At 34.6% G+C, this 23919-nt stretch overlaps 1 protein-coding gene across 10 annotated transcripts; it reads right to left on the bottom strand.

The window, feature by feature from the left end:
* Positions 1-23619, bottom strand: LOC110626867. 10 transcript variants are annotated; one of them, XM_021773014.2, is made up of 12 exons: positions 23398-23619; positions 18547-18737; positions 18352-18412; positions 14041-14107; positions 8259-8313; positions 8098-8185; positions 4306-4424; positions 3854-3979; positions 3271-3364; positions 1162-1316; positions 567-670; positions 1-128 (listed from the first exon to the last, which is right to left on the bottom strand). In XM_021773014.2, the coding sequence occupies exons 1-11, from the start codon at positions 23561-23563 to the stop codon at positions 611-613; spliced, it is 1182 nt and encodes a 393-aa protein (XP_021628706.1). In that variant the 5' UTR covers positions 23564-23619; the 3' UTR covers positions 1-128; positions 567-610. The 10 variants fall into 10 exon arrangements, with proteins under 10 accessions (XP_021628706.1, XP_021628708.1, XP_021628702.1 ...); XM_021773016.1 differs by lacking the exon at positions 1-128 and adding an exon at positions 405-465 and having other exon boundaries at positions 14041-14089; XM_021773010.1 differs by lacking the exon at positions 1-128 and adding an exon at positions 405-465.
* Between the last annotated feature and the right edge of the window lie 300 nt (positions 23620-23919).

A 23919-nucleotide genomic window follows, 5' to 3' on the forward strand; every position in this document is an offset into this window, starting at 1 on the left:
GAACATCTCCTATATATCTTCTAAATAATAATTTCTACTAATTCAATCGACCTGGCAAAATTGCACTTTGATCCATGGATATTTGACTCTGGGCAAAATATTCTTCCTTCTATTAGCCAGGACTTTAGCTGCAATCTTGCATTTTCTGACCATTAATGCCAAGTTAGCAGATAAATAAATAACACAGTATTACACGAACAAAACCAAAAGAAAGAAAGTAATATCAAGAAAAGCACTCGGGCATAGATTTGGACTCCTTTAAAGCAGAATTCAGAGTAAAATTTACTGCCACCAACCCTCAAAGAAGTCCTAAACTCAGCTCAACTGCTAAAGTGAGAATAAAGTGCACCCACATTTTTGAACCCGAACGACCAAACACCTCAAAATTTAGCTCAAAGTTGTTAGAAGTTCCGTTCAGTATCATTAAGATTGGAACTGATGAGAGTTCACTTCCTTGAACTGAAACTGAACAGACACAGTATAAAATCACTATCCAGAATGAGAAGAAGAAAAGATTACGACGGGCAGATGGGACGCAGGAATGTCCGATTGTTTAGAAAACATACCCACATAAATCATGGAAGCCAGTGAGAATGCATAACCAAGAAACTTAATGCTTCCATCCCTTTGAGAAACCATCTTCCATATATGGCTCAAGAAATCCAATGAACTGAAATAACAGAACAATTTAGTTAGATACTTGTATGGTGATTAAATTAAGTTACTTGTAGAGCTGGGTAACAACAAATAATTATATGTTTGTTGGGCTTTCTATTTATTTCAGGCAAGACGTGCTATTTTGTAAGTATTCCCATAGTTATTTGACTTGGCTAACAATGCAATGATTTTCCTTACTGTTCTCATGCTTGCAATATCATAACAATATCTGTATTAATGGTCATTCTTGAAGAAGAAGAAGACAGGATGAGTAAGCATGCTTTGGACCTGAAGACGCCACGCATAGGACTGGGAGAAACAAGCTAGAAACCTTCTGGCCTAAAACTTTCATATTTTAAATTTTAATTTGAATCCACAAACGTCATTAAGGTTTTGAAGTTGCAGTCAGTGGCATAATGTGTTCATAACTTCACATCTTTGTAGAAAACCAGTGCAAAAATTTTGCTACTATATAAGCATGTCTATTGATAGCAAGAAATATACCTTAGTTCCATCTATAGACCACCGCGCCCCATAACCATCAGCCACCCTTACCTCGAAGACAGCCCCATGTGGAGGAACGATATGAACATTCGACCAGCAACAAGAAGTGATTAGGAAATTGATGACATTCATTGCAAGACTATTTTTAGTAGAATCTGGAAAGGTGAAAATGGTAATGAAACGGAAAAGTTAGTCGTTAGTCATTAAACATATCATTGAGAACCAGTATGAAAAATAAGCAGACTTCCTTTTCACTCGATGAGAAACTAAGTTTCATGAACTAAAAGTATAATACCCTAAGACCAATGTGTAACCCAAAGAACATGTTGATATCCTCAAAGGATAATCTATTACAGCATAGGATCCTCAAAAATTCTTTACTCTGATAGTGAAACATAATTCCTAATGTCTACATTTAATTCCTTTGAAGGCAAAAGGATCATAAGAGAGAAGGGATTAAACGATGGACATCCCAGTCATATGGGTAACCTTCGAGTATGATCTGTAAAAGGAGCACTCCTAGCAAGATGAAGAACTGAAGTGTTTGGCTTACAGTTAGCTTTATTAGGAATAAATGGGGTGTCTTAAGTTTATTTATAGCGTGAGGCTGGTCAGAGAGCTGCTTTAAGAGTTTTTTTCTTATAATATTCGTCTTGGACATCAGTGAGACAGTGACAGAAACATCAGTTTTCCAATTTCAACAATTATTTAGCCTATGGCTTTTCAGAATTTATTTATTACTTTTTTTTAATTACACCAAGGGGTTCTTTTCTTCAGTGCCTTAAAGTTGTTACAACAGCAAACTGAAATCTAAGTATTTAAATTTCAAGTTTTAGACTTGTAAAAGACAATGGGGAAAAGAAATGTTTCAGTAAAACTTAAGGGTGTATTTGAAATTACAAATTTTCAGTAAGACATTTCAAATTCATCCTCTAACAAATTTTATCCACAATCATTCATCTAACTAACCACCCAAAGGTGTTCTAAAACTGATTTAAGTAATTTAAACTAAAATGTTAAACTCATATTCTTTTCATTTCGATTTTCCACATATCCATACACAAACTAAAGAAACTAAAGCTTTGTCTTTGATCCAGATTAAGGTTCCACCTCAGCTCCAGTAAGACAATCTATACGGATCCAATGCTGCTTTAAAGTACAGGGCATAGAATTAGAGAGAATAAAATAAACACTATAATAAGACTTAAGATCCTCGTCAATTGGGATCAGTAGAGAAGAATTAGTGGTAACCTTAAGGCATCGTGATCTGAGCCAAGCCTTTTAGAAAACTTGAGATATAAAGCAACTATAACATGTGTCGAAAATAGGCACCATTTTTGTGGCAATGACAGGACAGGAGCAGTAATGTTGTGGTGACAAAATACAAGATGGTTTGAAGTGATGGGTTGAATAGCTGTTGCAGTGACTGAAAAACAGGTTGGTGCAGGTGGTGCTCCGTTCTTGAGGTGAGAGAAGGGGGGCCAATCTCAAGCACTTGGGGGCAAATGATAATTGATTGGTGGCTGCAGGAAAATATTTTTCATGAAAAATATTTTTCAATAATAGAAATTATTTTCTATTGCTTAATTTTAATTTTAAAAATAAAATTTATTAAAAGATTTATATATAGAGAACTTAATAAAAATGTCAAAATGTGGAAAATGACTTCCTCTTTTCAATAGAGAAAGTCATTTTTCTTAAAATGACTTATTTTTTCATTAGATCAGGAAAATATTTTCCATTAACTAAATTTTTCGACTATTCTAAACGCCAAAAAATACAAAAAATAATTTTTTGAAAAATATTTTCCGTGAAACAAATAGAGTTCAAGTCAAATAATAGCTTGCTAAAGACAATAACATAATTGTTCTAAACACAGTGAATTTCAAAGAGAGAAAGGAGAAGAGAACAAGGTATCAGTTACTAAATTTGAGAGAACTTCTCTTTCTCACTCCTTTTGCATATCAAGAAAAATGCACCAGTATTTTATAGCACTTAACAACATATTGGAAGAAATCACATAAAAAGCAGCGAATAAACATAAAGAACCAGGAGAAAGAAAGATTGTTGGCTCAAGGACCCAATTCAGAATTCGCATTAGACACTCACCACTTCCACTAATAATACCCCAATACTTATTGCTACTCCTTTCAGCATGCTTTGCCAAAGCCCTTGCACCATGCGTCAAGGCACTACCATTGACCTCAAGCCAAGAAAGCAGAAAATTCAAATTTATCGAACACAATTTTTAGAATGCCAAGCTTGTAAAAAAAAAATCTAAGAACATACATCTAAACTAGATTAAGCACATACAAATTTGAAGGGCTATATGTTTTTCTTGTTGGTATGACATAATGTATGAAATGCATATATATACACCGAAAATAGAATAAATTAGAATAATGATTAACATTCTGACATGTTTGTCGCAAACAAAAAAAGCATCACTTGAAATTTGATATGTTTGTACCACTCTTGCGTTGCCACAAAATGTTTTGCGATCAACATGTGAACTCTTTTTCATTGATATTTTTATTGAAGCAAATGCTGGTATTAACAAGTTGAAGTGATCAATTTTCCAAAATGAAATATTTTTCAAATGCTCCAACCAGAACTTTTTTAAATAAAGCAAAAAATCTCTCCTCATCGCAGCAAAAACTAAGAAATAATCCATTGCCAATTGTAATCTTACATCTGGTCTGTATGGTAGAGTGAAGGATGATAGAAGAGTTGAGCTTGGTGGAGGAAGGGCATCAGAAACTGTTCCAGCAGTATGTGCAAGGCCCAGAAGACTTTGGACACCACCATAACTCAATCCCTGGAAAACATCAAAGCAGCAATGATTGTTTAGCATATCACATATTGCCTTTGTGAAGGTAAATTATTTATGTAGTTGGGGATTACCATAGAATGCTACATAATCGAAATGGCTATTTCTATTCCTTATATTATTACAAGACTTTCATGGTTCTGCAGAATACCAATCAGCATTAAGCACACTCCAAGCATTCCTTTTTCTGATACTTGTACATATCCTTATTATATTAGTGCTGACACAATTTAGTTGCATGCGTATTTGCATCCAAACAACCAAAGAGTCGTATTCACAAAGATAACTCAGTTTCATTAAGATAAGCAACTTACTAACAGTATGCTAGCCAAATGTAGGTATGGCTGAGGAGAAGATTTTGATACACAGATGGCAAGGACACCATTGGACATTTCCTTTTCTTCTGTATAAAACTTCCTATAGATTTTTACACCTGGAATAACAATAAATTTCTACCATTAGACATTCAGATAATACATATTCAGGAATGCAATCACCATAAATAAACTTTTCAATAAATTCTCATTTTAACTTAAGAATAAAGTGAAGTACGAAAAAATCATGTGGGTTAACTCTTTTTTATCAGGGTCCTCTGTTATGACTAAGGAGTAGAGTAGCTAGTGTGATGTTGAATGCGTATGTGCCTGTGAGTTCCAAATTGGTGAGTTGGAGAAAATTAGTCCAGCAGCTGTAACTACGTTCTTTGGTACAAATAGGAACCTGCTCGTAAAGAGGAATCAATCCAAGATCAATAATAATCAAAGATATTTCTTTCTCTCTTCTTCTATCTATTTCTCTCTAATTCTGCTCTATCTCCCCCTATCTTCTCTAATTTTCTATTATTTCTCCCCTTTCTATTTCTTTTTTCAACCTAATTTACTTCTATCTAGTTCTCTCCATATTTCTCTGTTCCAAAAGGAATTACAGGTTTGGTATCAGAGCTTGTTTTCGAGTGGGCTTGAGTTGCAATGAGTCACATCCATGCCAGAATCAGGTTTTTTTCTGCTCTTCTACCTTTCCCTCTTCTTTCCTCTAGTTTCTTCTTTCTTATTCGCTGAAATATATTTCCTTCTTCCTGCTATTCCTTCTTTTCTAAGATTTCTCTTTCCTTCCTCTATTTCTTTCTCCCTTCTTTCCTTGAAATTTCTTTTCTTTATCCTCTCTATTTCTTCTTCCTTATTGCCCTAAAAATGTTTTTCCTTCTTTCTTTCTAGAATTCTTGAATCTTTTTTTTTTTCTGTTGATTTTTGGTTCTTTCTTCTATTCTCTTCTTTAATTTCTCATTTCCTGCATTTTCAAGAAATATATTTTTTGAAACTCTTGAATTATTTGTTTGTCATTTCCCCCCATTTTACTCTATTTTTATAATCTGTTTCTTTCTTCTGTTTCTGTCATAATCCATATTCTGGTTTTATTTTCCTCATAACATGGAAGTCCAATCTTGGGAACAAAAGTTTCATGAGAGAATGCTGGAAATTATCTATAGAAGATTAAAAGAATGCGAAGAGGAGTTGTATGAAGGAAAAAAATAGGATAAGATGTTAGAAAAGCAAATAGGAGGGTTGAAGAAATTGTCTCAAATGACAAAACCCAAAGAGGCCATGAGAATTTTTCATAATGATGGAAAAGTAATTCAAGAGGCAAAATCCAAAGATCCATGTCAAGATCTGGAGCTGGAGATTTGTAGAAAGTGAAAAGAAAACAAAAACCATTACAATAGATTTTTCCAACCTCCCAAATAGAGAAGCAACTGCCCATTAATGATGTAGATACAGCAGAAGGGTATCACAATGAAGAAATATCAGATGTTCATTCTTCACTAACTTGTGAGAAAGAGAATCCAAAGCTGAAATCCAATTTCTAGAGAGTTCCATAGAAAATGAAATGAGATGGAAAATGTTACATCCTATACTAATAGAGATGCATTAGAATCATGTTTTGCATAAGGAGAGGCAAAAAAGGAGTTGCTTACAGGCGGCAAGTCATTGATGAAAACATTCTTGTATAATTAGAATTGATTTTCTAAGCAAGGAAATATTGGGTGCTAAAACAGAGGACGAAGCTCTCTTTTTTCAGTTGGAATTCCTATAAAAATTCTGAAGCTGAAATATCCAATTTGTCATTCTTGTGAACTTTGAATTTTCTGTATTTTGTATAAAAGAATAGTACTAATTTATATACAAGAGTCCTAGTTAAAGAAAGAAAGTGAATCCCTAGATTACGCCTAAAATCAAGCTATTAAGTCTAAGATCAAGCCTATATTCAAGTACATATCTATACATATTTAGTTTCCATAACAATTCTCAAAGGAGAGAGTGCTGGAATATGCATGCAATTCTCATCTTTTCTATGTCAATGTACTCTAATAGCTGTTGGGATTCTTGGGAAGGCCAGGTTACAACAATAGACTGGCAGCGTTCCTATAACTTCTCTTTATAGAGATACTCTTGTTCTTGGTGGAAGTTTATTTGAGCTGAGATCATGTAATCAGATGATGCTCAAAGAGAATGAGTTTGAAACTGGAAAAAGGTAGAGAAAGAAGATGTGCTCCTTGAGATGCTGCAACAGAGGCTGCAAGAGAGATACACCAGCAAGTTTAATAATTCTTGAGAACAAGAGTGTTTTCAAAGAGTGGGGAATGTTATGACAAAGGAGTAGAGTAGCTAGTGCAATATGGAATGTGTATGTGCATGTGAGTTTCAAATTGGTGAGTTGAAGGGAATTAGTCCAATGCTGTAAGTACTTTCTTCAGTATAAATAGGAACCCACTTGTAAAGAGGAATCAATCCAAGATCAATGATAACCAAAGATGTTTCTTTCCCTCTTCTTCTATCTCTTTCTCTCTAATTCTGCTCTCTCTCCCGCTACCTTCTCTAATTCTTTCTATTATTTCTCACACATGACACTAGTATTGATTTGTTATTTAAAAAAAAAACGAAAAGTGCTAAACCGCATTTTTCTTTTGTACTTTGCCCTTAATTGAATGGAAAATTTAAGTAGAAAACTTAAAACAGAGCTTATAATTGAAAAATCAAAACTACTTTCTGAAAGGCTTAATGGTTTTTTAAAAAAATCCAAAAATTTTCCAATTTTTGCACTCATAACCAATTCCCTTTTTCTTGGGCAATTTTAGCCCAACGTTAAAGACTTGTTGCAATTATAGCCAAAGTTAAAAGTTGGCTCTAAATGAAATTATGTCAGATTTTGATGACTAATCTCCCAGATTTTAAACTTTAGCTATAATTGCAACAAACATGTAAGGTTAGGCTAAAAGTGTTGCACGCTCCCCCTCCTCCCAACCACAAAAAAAAGGGTGAGAGAGAGAATTGGCGATACCTACAAAAAGGGGCAAATATTTGAATTTCTTTAACCATTTGGAGTTCTAGAAAACATCCCGAACTAGAATTTAAGAAGTTCCAATATTAAGTACCTTAAATACTGATGCATTAAATACATTTTTCTGATTAATCCATTAGCATAACATAATAGAAATAATCAGGACTCCATTAAAATTAGCTTAAGAAAGGAAAATCATTCTCATTTTTCTTTACTTGTCTTTGCTTTTACTAGTTCTATCTTGTAATGGTTAGGACAGCTTTAAATCCTACATCCCCCCCCCCCCAACTAATCTGTTTATTTCATTGATGTATTACAGCCATAGAATTAGAGTTTCCAGGGTCTAGCAAGGGAAGATCAAAGAAAAAGTAACTAAGATTTAATAAAAATATGAGGATCACAAATGAAAAGTGAGAGCTTTGAAAATGCATTGTGAGAATAATTAACTGCAAATTGTTTCTTCATTATTACATTCTTCATCTTTGCCAATCTCTTATCTCATTCTTCTTCTTAGTTTCTGCAAATTGTTTGCATTACAAATTATTTTAAGCTACAACACTTTTTAATACATCAAAAAGCTCCTTAGCTTTAGTATTTTACTACTCTACTTGATACTCAAGCACCAACGGAAACCCCACCTTATATGAGTCTTAGTTTCCAAGGCATATAACTAAACACCTTAGTCATTCAACTTATTTATGTCCCAAATACAAAAATTTATTCGATAGCCAGATATCATCATCACACCAAGTAAAAGCAAAAACTTTTACCTTCTTGAACAGTTTTAATACCAGGAAGGACTTGCGAAAGATCCTCCGTTTCCAACATCTTTAAAAATGAAGCATATCGGTGAACATCCTGTGAATTGAAGGAATTACAGAGGCCCAACTGGAAATAGGAAAGCAAATAAAGTGCATAAACATATTATCACCTTAACCTCAAGCACTACAGTTTTGTTTAAAAGAACCAAAGCTCCTGGCCCAATTCTAATGACAAGGAAACCAATAAATTAATAAATTCTTAAATAAAAGAGAAGAATAAATGGCCATTAAAATACTCATAATAACATATCTAGTTATTAATTTTTAAGCATATTAAATACTAGGAGAATTTTTAGAAGGCCATAATTTTACTTAACAGGGTCAAATTTACAGTTGTCAATTGTCATATATATGAAATAGTAGAGATTAAGGAACTCTAAAGTGCCCTACTCAATCCCTGATGATTCCCTGTGTTAGTGCCTGTCTGTCCCTCATGACACTGTTGACTTGTAACCAGTGTTGTTAAAGGCTTGCTGAGAGGCGCCGGGCGAGGTGCGCCCCACTGAGGCGCGTTGGCAAGGCACCAGGCAGGCGAGGCATCACCTGGCATCAGGCCTTTTTTTTTTTTTAATTTTAAAGGGTTTTAAAATTAAAATCCTTAGAGCAGCTCCCGATTCCTTCTCCTAACAGCAACCAGCCAACAAAAGCACTAAGAGAACAAGTATGTCCTCTGTACTCTTCTTTCTTCTCCTTCCTTCTCCTCCCTTCCTCTAAACTCTCCATACTCCATAGTACCTGACCCGACCTTATCCTTCTTCTTCTCCTCTCTTCTTCTCCTCCCTCCCTTCCCTCTCGTTATTCTCCTCTCCACATCACTGTCTCCAGCCGATCTAAACACTAAAGCTGAGCTGAACAACCTTTTTTTCTTTTTCCATTTCCCTTCTCCTCCTCTTCTCTCCAGCCGATTAATATATTGCTACTTGCTTGGTTTTAATGTTTATCATTCAACTCATAAATTTTAGAAATTAGATACTGATTGTTTTGCTTATTTATTTCAAATGGGTATGCTTAATTTGTGAATTGTGAGTGTGATGAATCATGAATGTTCATGTTTATTAGAAATTAGAATGGGTGTTATTGATTTGTGCTTTGTTGTTCATTTATTTGTGAGAATTTTTGTTTATTTATTTAGAAATTAGAATGGGTGTTGTTGATTAGTAATTTGTAGCTCATTATGAGAAATGAATTATTGTTTATTTATTTATAAATTGGAATGGGTGATATTGATTTTAAATTGTTGCTTATTCATCATGGTTTTAAACAACGGCTGTTACGTTATGTAACGGCTGTTATTTATAGGTTTTTGAGTATGCCGTGACCGTTAAGGCCAGTAAATAATGGAAGGAAAATTTTGTTGCCGTAAAGTAATGGCCGTTATCGACCGTGATGTAACGGCCATAACGGCCGCTACTTTCCTTACCAGTAGTCCAGCACCAGCCTTTGTATGCATTATTGAAGGGGAAAAAAACTGATTTCGCTACTTCTTCTCTTTGGCCTTTTGTCTTTCTTTACTCTTTACTACTTTGTATCTTCGCCACAACCAGCAAGCCAAGCGGTACTCCATCCAGCACTCTCTCCCCTTCTCCAGAGTCCAGACTCCAACTCTAGACTCCAGCGTTCTTCCATACTTATTTCCAGCCTCCATTTCAACTTTTCAAGCCAAAAACTGCTATATTTCTCTTAAATTTTTTGATAGCAGCTTATATACTTAAATTTTTACTAAAAAACCTACCCTAAACGATCATTCTGGTAGTATTAATTGAGGTAAGTTACTATATATAATGTTTAAAATTTATGTATTTTATGTTTATTTGATATATTTGTACTTATTATTAAGTTGTATAACTTAATTTTCATTATATCTTTCAATATATTTTAATTTCATGAACTTAACAAATTTTTTCAAAAAATTTGCACTGCGATAGGCCGTTACCGTTACGAGGCCTGTTTCCATTACACGCGACCGCAATTTGAAACCATGTTATTCATAATTCATTTTGGTGATGTTAATGTTGAAGTTAGTTGAAGAGATATGAATAACGAATATGACTATGTGAATAATGTGATACTAGTTGTATGCCTTGTTGGTTATTTAATTTGATAAGATAATATAATACTATAATTGATTTTGTTGCTTTGTTGATTTTACTTTGTTTCGATTAATTTGAATTTATATTTTGTATTGTAATTAGTGTTGTACTTGTTTAGTTAGATTAAATGGGTGATAAGATTAAATGAGTGATAAGGATATTAGTACAAGTGGTTCTAGTAACAGAAGAGAGCTTGCATGGTCACATGTGATACAATTCAATGAGAGCAATATGAATGATCTTCAATGCATTTATTGCATGAGAGTTAACTTAAAGGAGGGGTTAATAGAATCAAACAACATCTTGCTGGGTGTTACAAAAATATGGTCCGCTGTCCTAAATGTCCAGAAGATGTCTGGAATCAGATTCAAAAGTTCATGAGTAAAAAAAGAGAGCAAAAAGCCATTATGCACATAGAGAATGTTGAAGTGCTAGGAGGGAGTGAAAATGAGGAAAATGCAATGTTTGCTACTGCAAAAAGAAAGGAAGCACATCTTGTCTTGATGGTAGTGTTTCAAAAAAGTTTAAAGTTCCACAAAATAGTAACAACCGAGAACCACTTGATTCTTATTTTTCTTCTAAGCTAGCTGTGTTAGAAAAAAATATGAAGCAAACAACTATTGATGAAAACAACCCAGCTAAGAAAGAGCTGAGAGCGAACTTGTGTTGCATTAGCAGGTTGGATGTACGATGCAGGTATATCTTTCAATACTGTAAATTATGATAGCTTTGGAGAAATGATCCGAACTATTGGTAATTATGGGAGGGACAAGTTATCATAAAGTTCGAGTTCGGTTACTCAACAAGGAAGTGGAGAACACAAATGAGCTTTTAGAGTCTCATAAAGAAGAATGGGTAAATTATAGATGTTCCTTGATGTGTGATGGATGGACGGTCAGAAGAGGAAGAACTTTAATTAATTTTTTAATTAACTGTTTAAAGGAAAGTGTATTTATAAAGTCAATAGATGCTTCTAGAAAGTGCTTCTAGTGAGTTAAAGTTAGGTGTATTGCTAGCCGGTATGATTGAGAAAGAATTGCTTGAAATTGGTCCACATAAAATAGTTCAGGTGGTTACAAATAATGTATCGGCTAATATTGCAGCTGGCAAGTTTTTTTTTAAATTTTTTGTCAATATATATCATAATATAAATAATAAATATTAAATTATTAACTAAATGAATTTTTTTTTACAAGGAGGATTTTGGAAAAAAAATTTCCCCATCTATATTAGACTTCATATGCAGCCCATTGTATAGATTTGATGTTGGAAGACATTTTTAAAATTCGGGTTTTCAAAGAAACATTTCGCAAAGATGTTGAGCTCAACGACTTCATGTATGGATTTCAGGAGTTCTAAAAATTACCAATGGAGTAGAGTTGCTTAGGCCTGGCCAAACGCAATTTGCTACTAGTTTTATTACATTGGGAAGGATTCATCTTCAGAAGATGAACATTAGAAAAATATTTACTTTAGAAGTGGATTACTAGTAAATGGTTTAAAAATGCAAAAGCTAAAAAGATTGAGAAAACGGTTCTGAGTCCTTCCTTATGGAATTATGTGGTGTATGCTCTCAAAGTTTTCGATCCTTTGGTCCGTATGCTTCGTCTTGTGGATAATGAAAAAAACTAGCAATTGGATATATTTATGAAGCAATGGATAGGGCTAAGGAAGCCATTGCCAAATTATTCAATGGCAATGAAGAGAAATATAAGAATATTTTTTAGATTATTGATAAAAGATGGTCTATTCAAATGCATTGCCCATTGCATGATGCCGAGTACTTCTTATGGGTTTGATGTCTTGCATTAAAAAAATATAACAAAATCCAAAAAAAAGTTGACATTCTTCTGGATGAGATTGAGTACAAGGAAACTATAGGCTCTTTTAGGCAACCTCCTGCTATTAGAGGAAAAACAACTAGATCTCCAAGTTAGTTTAAATTTTTATTAATTTTTTTATCTTATTAAATAATTATTGGCTAATTTTATAACACAGGTTCTAAATTTTAATAGCCAGGAGGTGGAGAACAAATTTTCAAAAGTTTGCTGTGAAAGTGTTAAGCCTCACATGCAGTGCAAGTAGTTGTGAGAGAAATTGGAGCATATTTGAACATGTAAGCAATAATATTAAATTTAAACAAATTATTATTATCAAATCTCTAAAATTTTAACATAATTGTTATTTTCAATTCAATGACAGCTTCATAGTAAGAAAAGAAATAGGCTTGCTCAAGATCAGCTTAATAGTTTGCTGTATGTTAAGTATAATAGGGCATTGCTACACCGATACATTTTTGGGAATAGAAACACACCAATAGATTTGGAAAATATTGATGAAAGTAATGAGTGGTTGATTGGTGAGTTAGAAAAGGACAATGAAGATGATGATGATGATCTTGTTTTTGTGGATGATATGTTGACTTGGGGAAATGTTGGTAGGGCTGCTGGAGTTTCTGAACTCCGTTATAAATCAAGGTCACTTGCAAGATCAACTCCATTTAAGTCTAGTTCAAATAAAAGTGCAAGATCAACTCCAGTTGCACTACCACAACGACAAACAGCTGATGATGACGAAGAGGAAGAAGAATAAGAAGAATTAGATAATCTTGATCTCCATGATGTTGATTATGAGTAGAGACTGGAGTGTACTGGAGAGTAGTTTTTATCTTTTTAGTTTGGAGTTTGGACTTCTGGTTTTATACTTTTGGTACTTGCATTGGATTGATCATGTTTCACTTGTTTCTGGACATATTTATTAATGCTTTATTTTAGATTTGAAATCTTGATGAGTATTGAGAAATATACAAGACTAGTAGTTCTATTCAATAGTCTTATTTTATATTTTATTAATAATGTTTTATTATATATTTGTTGTTTATATTATTCTAAATATGGATGTTAACCTGTATACATATATTTATATGCATATATCAAAAATATGTAAAAATTTTAGCTTTTGTCGCCTTTTTCAAAAAGGCGCTGCCTCGCCTCTCGCCTAAGGTGATAAGAGATCTTGTCGCCTTAGTGTCACCTCTCGCCTTGATAACAGGCTTGTAACAACTTCCAAAATGCATGATGATTAAGTCTTCTAATTTTTATTTTCATATGTAGTGAAGGTTCATGGTGCAATCATGACAACAGAGTAACTGTAGCTACAGTTTAAAAAAAAATCCTTAACATTGACTTATTTAGCTTTCATGATCTTCTAATTTTAATTCAGGTTAGATTACCTTTTCAAAAACTAATGATAATCCAATCTCATCCAGAGAGGCCAAGACAAACAAGGAGACTAGTGGAGTTGGAAAATACATGATTAAAATGAGACTTCATTTTAAAAAATCAATTGCAAGAAAAGAACTCAAATGAATTCTTAATAATCATGCATGACTTTGCTTCTTTTAAAATCAAAATTTATGATGTTAAAAAAGAATTGACGACTTCTATTCCAAACATGAATATTAGCAAAAAAGGTATCAATTGAATTGAATTCTCACAAAATTTATTTATTCCAAGTAGCAAGATTAAGGTTACCCCTATTGTGAGCAAATTGTTAATATTGTAGTCAAACCAAATTGCATTAGCAATTCTCATACACAAGAATTCTACTGTTTTGGTAATTACATCTGACAAGTGACCGCTCACATATATTTAAGACTCCAATGTCTACAAACAGCTATAAATTATCCTTCTTGCAATATGTAATAAGGGTAGACCAAACTGAAGAACAAATATATTGGAGAGGGAAAAATAGAAGCAAGTAATACATCACCTATAGATCTAAAAACATAAATAGGCAGTACCTACTATATTTAGCACCAGCACATCTTCCTTCAATTGTTTTTAGGCCATCTGCATACAATCCAAATGCTAGAGGATAAGGTAAACAAACTATTAGTAAACAAATAGTTAAGCAGACTTTTAGTTACTTGACCGATAAAATGCTAGAAAGACCTATAAAAAAGGGGGGAAAAAAACAAGTTATAAGTTATAGAAAGTAAATATGTTAATATAGGAATTAAATATTGATAGATGGGTCAGTTGCTTAATCCTAGGGATTGTATAATCATAGACTTGATTTTCCTTTCTATTTAGATACCCTCTCTCATGTATAAATAGATTGTAATCTCTATTGTGAAATACAACAAATATTATCATTCTACATGGTATCAGAGCCTTTCTCGTAGAGATTTAATTTTTATCTTCCGTCAAAGTTTTTTAAGAAAAAAAAAAAAAAATTTTTTTGGAGACTTAGGGCTCTGTTTATTTGGGTTACCCATAACGGGTAATATTTGGATCTCACCATCGCTGGAGCTGCCACATCGTTCCCTTGTCAGATCTGAGGTTTATTTGCCGTTCGGGTTTTGGGGGAGGTGTTTTTATCGGTACTGTTCATCGGAACTGTTCACGGATACTGTTCATCGGTACTGTTCACGAGTACTGTTCATCGACACTGTTCACGTGGTACTGTTCATCGGTACTGTTCACGTGGTACTGTTCACGCCGGGTACTGTTTTCTGATTCTGTGTTTCTTTTGTTGCTGTCATTTTGGGTTTGTTGTCATGGTTGAAGTGAAAACCACCACCGTAACTGATGTGATTCCTATGATGACTAAAATCACGGAACACAAATTGAATGGATCTTCCAATCAAGGAATTTTGATATCTGCAGATGAGTATGCACAATTCGTCCAATACCAGGCATCTCTAAAATCCTCTAATTCCTCCTCTATCACGGCAATTGCCGAGTCAGGTAACTCTACTACATGTCTTGTGTCTTCATCCTCAAAATGGGTTATTGATTCTGGTGCTACCGATCATATGTCAGGTAATTCTACCCTTTTGTCCAATCTTGAGTCTCGTACATCGCCTTCTTATGTTACTCTTGCTGATGGCACTAAATCTTCTGTCATTGGTTCTGGTCATGTCAACTTAACCCCTTCTCTTTCTGTATCCTCTGTGTTATGTCTCCCTAAGTTCGCATTTAATTTGCTTTCCGTTAGTAAACTCACTCGTGCATTGAATTGTTGTGTCTCATTCTTTCCTGATCACTGTGTTTTTCAGGATCTTTCGACGAAGCAGATTATTGGTAGAGGGAGTGAGTCAGAGGGTCTTTACGTCTTGGATCAGCAACTACCTCGATCTCCTCGATCTTTGGTATGCTCCACGCGTTTAACACCTTTTGATGTTCATTGTCGTTTGGGGCATCCTTCTCTCTCAGTTTTAAAGAAGTTATATCCACAGTTTCATTCTTTGTCTACTCTAGATTGTGAGTCTTGTCAATTTGCCAAACATCATCGTTTACCTACACTGCCTCGAGTCAATAAACGGGCTTCGTCTCCCTTTGAGTTAGTACATTCAGATGTTTGGGGTCCTTGTCCTGTTGTGTCTAAGTCTGGCTTTAAGTATTTTGTTACTTTTGTTGATGATTTCTCTCGTACTACTTGGTTATTTTTAATGAAGAGTCGTTCAGAATTATTTTCTGTTTTTTGTGCATTTTATGCTGAAATCCAAACCCAATTCAATACTTCCATCCGTATATTGCAAAGTGATAATGCTAAAGAGTATCTCTCTGGGGAATTTCAATCTTATTTGTTACAAAAAGGGATTCTTCATCAGTCATCTTGTGTTGCCACTCCTTCACAAAATGGAGTTGCTGAAAGAAAAAATCGACATCTTCTTGAAGTAGCCAGAGCTCTCTTATTCCAAATGAAGGTACCTAAATGTTTTTGGGCTAATGCTGTATTCACTGCTTGTTTTTTGATCAATCGCATGCCTTCCTCCATCCTTCATGGTGATATCCCTTATAACATTTTGTTTTCCACTAAATCTTTGTTTCCTATTGAGCCACGTATGTTTGGTTGTACATGTTTTGTTCGTGATGTTCGTCCACAGGTTACTAAATTGGATCCTAAATCACTCAAATGTGTCTTCCTTGGCTACTCTCGACGTCAGAAAGGGTATCGTTGTTTTTCTCCTGATCTGAATCGGTATCTTGTGTCTGCGGATGTAACATTCTTTGAGTCCACCCTATTTTTTCCGCCATCATCTGTTTATAACACCGAGGGGGAGGAAGATGACCTCTTGTTATACACTGTTCGCTCTTTGTCTCCTCAGACTACTCCTACACCTTTCGCTCATGTGCCAGGTCGCCCTCCCATCTTTCATGTGTATTCCAGACGCTTAGAGGACTCTGACTCCGTTCCGCTACCTGCTTCTTCGTCGACAGATCCTGCTCCCACTGATCCTTCACCGTCTGATTTGGATTTGCCCATTGCTCTTCGCAAAGGTAAACGTACTTGCACTTATCCTATTTCATCTTGTGTCTCTTATGATCAATTATCCTCCTCTTCTCGTTGTTTTGTCACTGCTTTAGATTCTATTTCAATTCCCAAAACTGTTATTGAGGCTTTGTCCCATCCTGGTTGGCGTGCTGCAATGGAAGAGGAAATGATGGCCCTTGACACTAATGGTACTTGGGAGTTGATGTCCTTGCCCCCAGGAAAGCGGGCTATTGGGTGCAAATGGGTGTTTGCGGTAAAAGTAAACCCTGATGGATCTATTGCTCGCCTCAAGGCCCGTTTAGTGGCCAAAGGTTATGCACAAACTTATGGAGTTGACTATTCTGATACATTCTCTCCAGTTGCCAAGCTCGCATCTGTCCGATTGTTTATTTCCTTGGCGGCTACTCATGATTGGCCCTTGCATCAACTGGATATTAAAAATGCTTTTCTTCATGGTGATCTTCAGGAGGAGGTTTATATTGAGCAACCACCTGGTTTTGTTGCTCAGGGGGAGTCAGGTAAGGTTTGTAGACTTCGAAAATCCCTGAGTCCTCGAGCATGGTTTGGCAGGTTTAGTGAGGTGGTCCAACAGTTTGGAATGAAAATGAGTAAGTGTGATCACTCAGTGTTTTATAGAAATTCTGATAGTGGAGTAATTCTGCTTGTAGTATATGTGGATGATATCGTTATTACAGGAAGTGACATTGCTGGCATCACATCCCTAAAAGAATTTCTTAAAACACAGTTTCATACAAAGGATTTGGGTTCCTTGAAATATTTCTTGGGAATTGAAGTTATGCGGTGTAAGAAAGGCATCTTCTTATCTCATAGAAAATATGTTCTTGATTTGTTGGCAGAAACAGGAAAATTGGGTGCTAAGCCTTGTAGTACCCCAATGACCCCTAACCTTCAACTTACCACAGAAGACAGTGAGCCATTTGCAGATCCTGGAAGGTACAGAAGATTAGTTGGTAAGCTGAATTATTTGACTGTGACTCGTCCTGATATTGCATATTCAGTGAGTGTGGTAAGTCAGTTTATGTCCTCTCCTACTGTTGCCCAGTGGGATGCTCTGGGACAGATTCTTTGTTACCTTAAAGGGGCCCCAGGGCGAGGCCTATTCTATGGTAACCATGGGCACTCAAATATTGAATGCTTTTCTGATGCTGATTGGGCAGGCTCGAAAGTTGATAGGAGGTCAACTACTGGGTATTGTGTTTTTGTGGGAGGTAACTTGGTCTCATGGAAAAGTAAGAAGCAAAATGTGGTCTCCCGTTCTAGTGCTGAATCTGAATATCGAGCCATGGCACAAGCCGTTTGTGAAATCTTGTGGGTACGTCAACTGTTGGAAGAAGTTGGGTTTTCAAATTCGGTGTCTGCTAAGTTGTGGTGTGATAATCAAGCAGCTATCCACATTGCCTCCAATCCAGTATTTCACGAGAGGACCAAACACATCGAGATTGATTGTCATTTTGTTCGTGAAAAGGTTCAACAAAAGATAATATCAACAGAACATATCCGAACTGGAGAACAATTAGGAGATATTTTCACTAAAGCTCTAAATGGGACTCGAGTCGATTATATATGTAACAAGTTGGGCATGATTAACATTTATGATCCAACTTGAGGGGGGGAGTGTTATAAGTTATAGAAAGTAAATATGTTAATATAGGAATTAAATATTGATAGATGGGTCAGTTGCTTAATCCTAGGGATTGTATAATCATAGACTTGATTTTCCTTCCTATTTAGATACCCTCTCTCATGTATAAATAGATTGTAATCTCTATTGTGAAATACAACAAATATTATCATTCTACAAAAGTAATACCTTTTAAGAGTGAGAAGAAGGGCTCCTGAGCATGAAGTTCATAAAATGTAGCCTCAAACATCTGATAGATGCAGTAGTTTGTAAATGATAGTAACAGACTGAATCACCAATAACACATCAAAAAAAAAAAAAGAAAGAGAAAAAGAAAGAAAAGAAAACAAATCACTCCAAAAATGCTTCCTTTTCTCCACTTACATTTATTAGCTCAGATCCCTTTTCCAGAATTAACTTATTCCATTCATCTTGTTTCTGTTTCAAGGAAACATCTTCTTGGATGAATTGTATCTCTCCATATGTCTTACAAAATGTCCCTGATATTATACATTGGTATAAACCTGAAGCTAGACGCTTGAATAAGGGGTATCGGGGGACTCCTTCAAAAGAACCTGTAGCAATGAGTATGAAGCAGTGAATCTTCCTTGAAATAAAGAACATACATTTAATTGCACTATGGCAGAACAATTCATCAGAAATACATATGCTCTGCACACACTCTCACCATCTGTGATACTTGCAAACTGCACCTAGCCTTTGCACTATCCACTTAAGCAGCCATGGGCCCTGCATTTGTCCTCCAACTACCTTTTTTTTAGAGCATCCATTGTAAACCAACAGCACATAATGGATGCACATGGAATTTAAATGCATTTACTGCCAAGTTAAATATGCACAAATAGAATTTGGCCAAATATATATTTATCCCTTATACTATTTCAGATTAGCCCCATAAATACTTCAACTAAAATTGTAATCTTTTGAACACTTAAACTTAAAAAAAATCATAAGAATTAAACATAAATCAACTATATAATTGATGACTTATCAAAAGAAGTCAAAAATAATTTGACTTATTGCTAATTGTACCTGAAATTTTTCTTATTAGGCTCTAAATTTTCATAAAAATATAAAATTACTCTTGTCTAACTTTATCAATTTAAAATTCTGAGTATAATCGGCAAAATTTAAAATGCAGTCAGCAATGTGTGATCAATTTTTTTACTTTTTTAAGATAAATTGAAAACAATATAACAAATTTGTTGGCCAACGTAGAAGGTTCCTAACTAGAAAGATTCAAATTTTTTGGGATTCTAATGCTTGATTATATGGATTATATTTTCTATCCTTATCGTAGATATTTCTAATTAGGTTTATTATAGATATTCCTAAATTAGACTTATTCTGTGTATAAATATGCAAACTTTGTAAAGATCAATTCAATTACAATAGAATAAAAAATTTCTCCAAAAATTTTTTATGATATCAAAGCTTTTGCCTGATTTAGGGTTCCAATTTAATTTTGGTCTTTCAAAACCCTACACAACCAAAGTCGGTACTCACCTATCTACACCCATTTTCTTTCATCACCGCCCACCCCATTGGAGTCGTAGCCCTGTCGTCAGCCATTCACCGGCCTCCGGTGATCAAGATCTCAACGCATGTGACTCATGCACCACTCTCCCTTGGCACGTGAGCTTGTTTCCGACATAGATCTTCATGTCTGGACCTTCTTGCTGCCTCTGGACCTCTTTTTCCGGCCTTTCCTGCTGTTTCTTGCTGGATTTGGTGATTATTGGGTGTTTTGTTGGTGTGGGCAGCCTCCTGTTACAGTTATTTTGGGAATTTCTTTGCTTTGTTGCTGCTCTTTATTATCGCAGAAGCAAAAAATGATACTTTGTTAAGTTGGGTGTTGATTGGGTATTTGTTTTTTCTTTGTTGTGGTTACTTTATTGTTGTTTTCTAAAATGTCGTCTCCTGATACTGCTCAATGGATTATTGATTATGTTGCAAATAAACACATGGCAGGCTCCTCTAAACGCTCCCTTAATTACCTTCCGTGTCTATAAAAAGACACTGTCAAAATGGCTGATGGTTCTTTTATTCCTGTCCTTATAACCAGATTATCCTCTGTTCTTCATATTTCTCATTTCTCTGTTAATCTTTTATCTGCCAGTGCTTTTACTAAGATTCTTAATTGTAAAATTGAGTTTTCCAAATCATTGTGTTATTCAGGACATTCAAACCGGTAAGAGGATTGGCAATGGTACACTGCGCGATGGTTTATATATGTTGGTGAAGAATTTTGGAAGGAATTTTTTATTCTATACTGATTGAATTGCTTTTAAGGTTTGAGTATTCATACACAAAGAATCAACCTAAATTATGAATATTTACAATAAAAATAAAATCCCATAACTTAAGCCTAATTAAGATCCCAAAGATTTAAATCATCCTAATTAGGAACCTTCTATGTTGGTCAACACTCCCCCTCAAGTTGGTGCATAGATATCACACATGCCCAACTTGCAAACCAAGATATAATAGGGTCTTGTTGCTGAGCCTTTTGAAAAACACATAAGTCACGTGATATAACCTCAAGACACTATTTATTAATTTCTCTTTAATGAAGTGTCAATCAATCTCTATGTACTTCGTTCGGTCATGTTGAACCGGATTGTAAGCTATACTGATAGCAGCTTTGTTGTCAAAATACAAGAGGAGTTTGCCCCTTTTTCAATTCCTCCAACAATCTCTGCAACCATAAGAGTTCACAAACATCTTGTGCCATCGCTCTATATTCCATCTCAGCACTTGATCGAGCAACAAAACTTTTGCTTTTTGCTTCTCCAAGTGACAAGGTGTCCTCCCACAAGTGTACAATACCCACTAATCGACATTCTATCATCAAGGGATCCAGCCCAATCTGCATCTATGAATGAATGTATGCAAAGATGACTGTGTTTAGAGAAAATGAGACATTTTTCAGAAGCAGACTTCAAGTATCGCAAAACGCAAAAAACAGCTTGCATGTGAGACTCACGAGAATCATGCATAAACTGACTAACTAAGTTGATTGCATATGCTATGTCTGGTTGAGTATGCGAAAGATAAATCAATATGCCTATCAACCTCTAATTATCCGCCCATATCCACTGATTCACCAATCCTTGCTTGTAGCTTGTGATTGCTCTCAATGGGAGTTTTGCTGGTTTGTAACCTAACATACCAATTTCTTCTGAAAGATCCAAAATGTATTTGCTCTGAGAAATAAAGATTCGTTTCTTTGACCTACCAACCTCAATTTCCAGAAAAAATTGTAAGTTTCCTAAATATTTAATTTCCAACTCCTGAGCCAAAAGCTTTTTCAGCCAAGTCATCTCTTTAGTGTCATCTCCTGTCATTACTATGTCATCAACATAGATTACAAGAAGAGTAATTTTACCCTTGTAATGTCTGATAAATAGGATATGGTCAGCACGCTCTGTTCATAGCCAAAGGAAATTATAACTCTACTGAATCGATTAAACCAAGCTCTAAGTGACTGATTCAACCCATACAAAGCCTTCTTTAGTCTACACACCTTTCCTTGTGTTTTTTCATCAGCAAATCCAAGAGGAATTTCCATATACACTTCCTCCTCCAAGTCTCCATGGAGGAATGCATTTTTCACATCAAATACATTTCCACATGGAGACTTAGAGGAGGAAGTGTATATGTAAATCCTGCTGGATTTGCTGATGAAAAAAATATAATGAAAAGTGTGCATGCTAAAAAATGCTTTGTATGGGTTGAAAAATCACCCAGAGCTTGGTTTGACCGATTCAACATAGTTATGATTTCCTTTAGCTATCAACAGAAGGGAATTTTAGTATTTCCTGGAAATTAAAGTTGCTAGATCGAAGAAGGGAATTATTATCTCGCAAAGAAAATACATTATGAATCTCTTGGAGGAAACCGGTATATTAGATTGCAAACCAGCAGAAACTCTTATCGAGAGCAATTACAAGTTACAAGTAGAGACTAGTGAAACAGTAGATGTTGACATCCACTAGATATAGCATATACAATCAGTCTAATCAGTCAATTTATACATGATTCTCGTGAACCTCACATATAAACTGTCTTTCGCACTTTGTGATACTTGAAGTTTGCTCCTAGAAAAGGCCTCCTATTTTCCAAACACGATCATCTCCAAATAAATGTATTCACATATGCAAATTGAGGTGGCTCCCTTGATGATATGAGGTCAACTACTAGTTAGTGCACTCTTATGGGAGAAACCTTATCACTTAGAAAAGTAAGAAACAAAGTGTTGTTACTCGATCGAGTGCGGATGCGGATTATAGAGCGATGGCATAAAGTGTTTGTAAACTAGTTGCAAAGATTGTTAGAAGAATTAAAGCTACTATCAGTATAGCTCATAACCCGGTTCAACATGATCGAATAAAACACATATAAATTTATCGACAATTTATTAAAGATAAGTTAACAAATGGCATCCTGAAATTAGATCACGTGACTTATGTTTATCAAAGGGCTCAGCACCAAGACCTATCACCCCATGGTTTATAAGTAGGATATGTGTGATATCTATACATTAATTTGAGGAGAGTGTTTACCGATGTAGAAAGTTCCTAATTAGAAAGATTCAAATTTTTTAGATTCTGATCGAAACCGAACCGAACCGAAATAACTGAAATTTTTTAAATTAAAAACCGAATCTAACTGAAATGAATAAAAAACCAAACCAAAATTTTAAATTAACACCCCTAAATCCAAGTGTTTAATGATTATTCGCAGGTATATATCCAGCCACAAAAGTTCATACTTGAACACCTAACAAATAATAAATTAAAAAAGAATAAAAGGCTGAAAAGAAAGGGATTCTTCTTATTCCTCCTCTTTTTTTTATTTCAATTTTTCTCCATTAATATTAAACTTCTATTTATTAACATAAGTTGTCTCCTTATGCCAAAAATCATTTTGATAATCTCATTACTCCATGAATGTTAAATTTCTGTTCACATTCATCACTGCTCATCCATACTTCCATGAAATTTTTTTTCTAAATGAACAAACAAAAAAATCAGCAGCATCCTCAATTTCATACATAGATAATAAATTAATATTGTTTACTTGGTTTTCTGATTCTTTCTTCGCCAACCATTGAGGTCCATGTTCAAAATGAAATTTGCCATTCAAAGAAAAAAAGAAAAAACTTTTTTGGAAAACGAAAATCTGCCTAGGAGTTATGAGATGATCAATTACCTGCAGTAACAGTGTCAGGCAGAGAAACGGAGTCGTCTGGGTCGTCCCTCAAAAGATTGGAGCAGAAGTCCTTAGAAAGGCCTATATCGAATTCTAGGGTTTCGTTAATGTGAGAATTGAGAGTGAACTCCACTAGCTCTTCTATGCACTCTTTCAGTTTCTCCATCTTCTCTGTTTCTCTTTCCGCCGACCGCTAGCCTTAAGGCCCGGCCTCCTGTGGAAAAAAAGGAGCTTTTGACGTGATGCAAAATTACCATTTACCCTTTTATTTATTTATGGTATAATTAATAATTCATATTTTTAAAATATATAATTGAATATTTCATTTTTTTTCCAAATATTTAATACTTGATTGCATTAATTATTTGATTCTATAATTTATTTTTATCAATTAAAATATTATTTTAGAAAATAAAAGGCGATCAATGAAGGATAAAAATATCAATAATAGTAAATTTTTAAAAAATGTTTATAATCTTAAAAATTCAAAAAAAAAACTATTATTTTTTATTTTTATAATTA

This window comes from Manihot esculenta, chromosome 11, assembly GCF_001659605.2.
Source record: "Manihot esculenta cultivar AM560-2 chromosome 11, M.esculenta_v8, whole genome shotgun sequence".
Taxonomy (NCBI): Eukaryota; Viridiplantae; Streptophyta; class Magnoliopsida; order Malpighiales; family Euphorbiaceae; genus Manihot; species Manihot esculenta.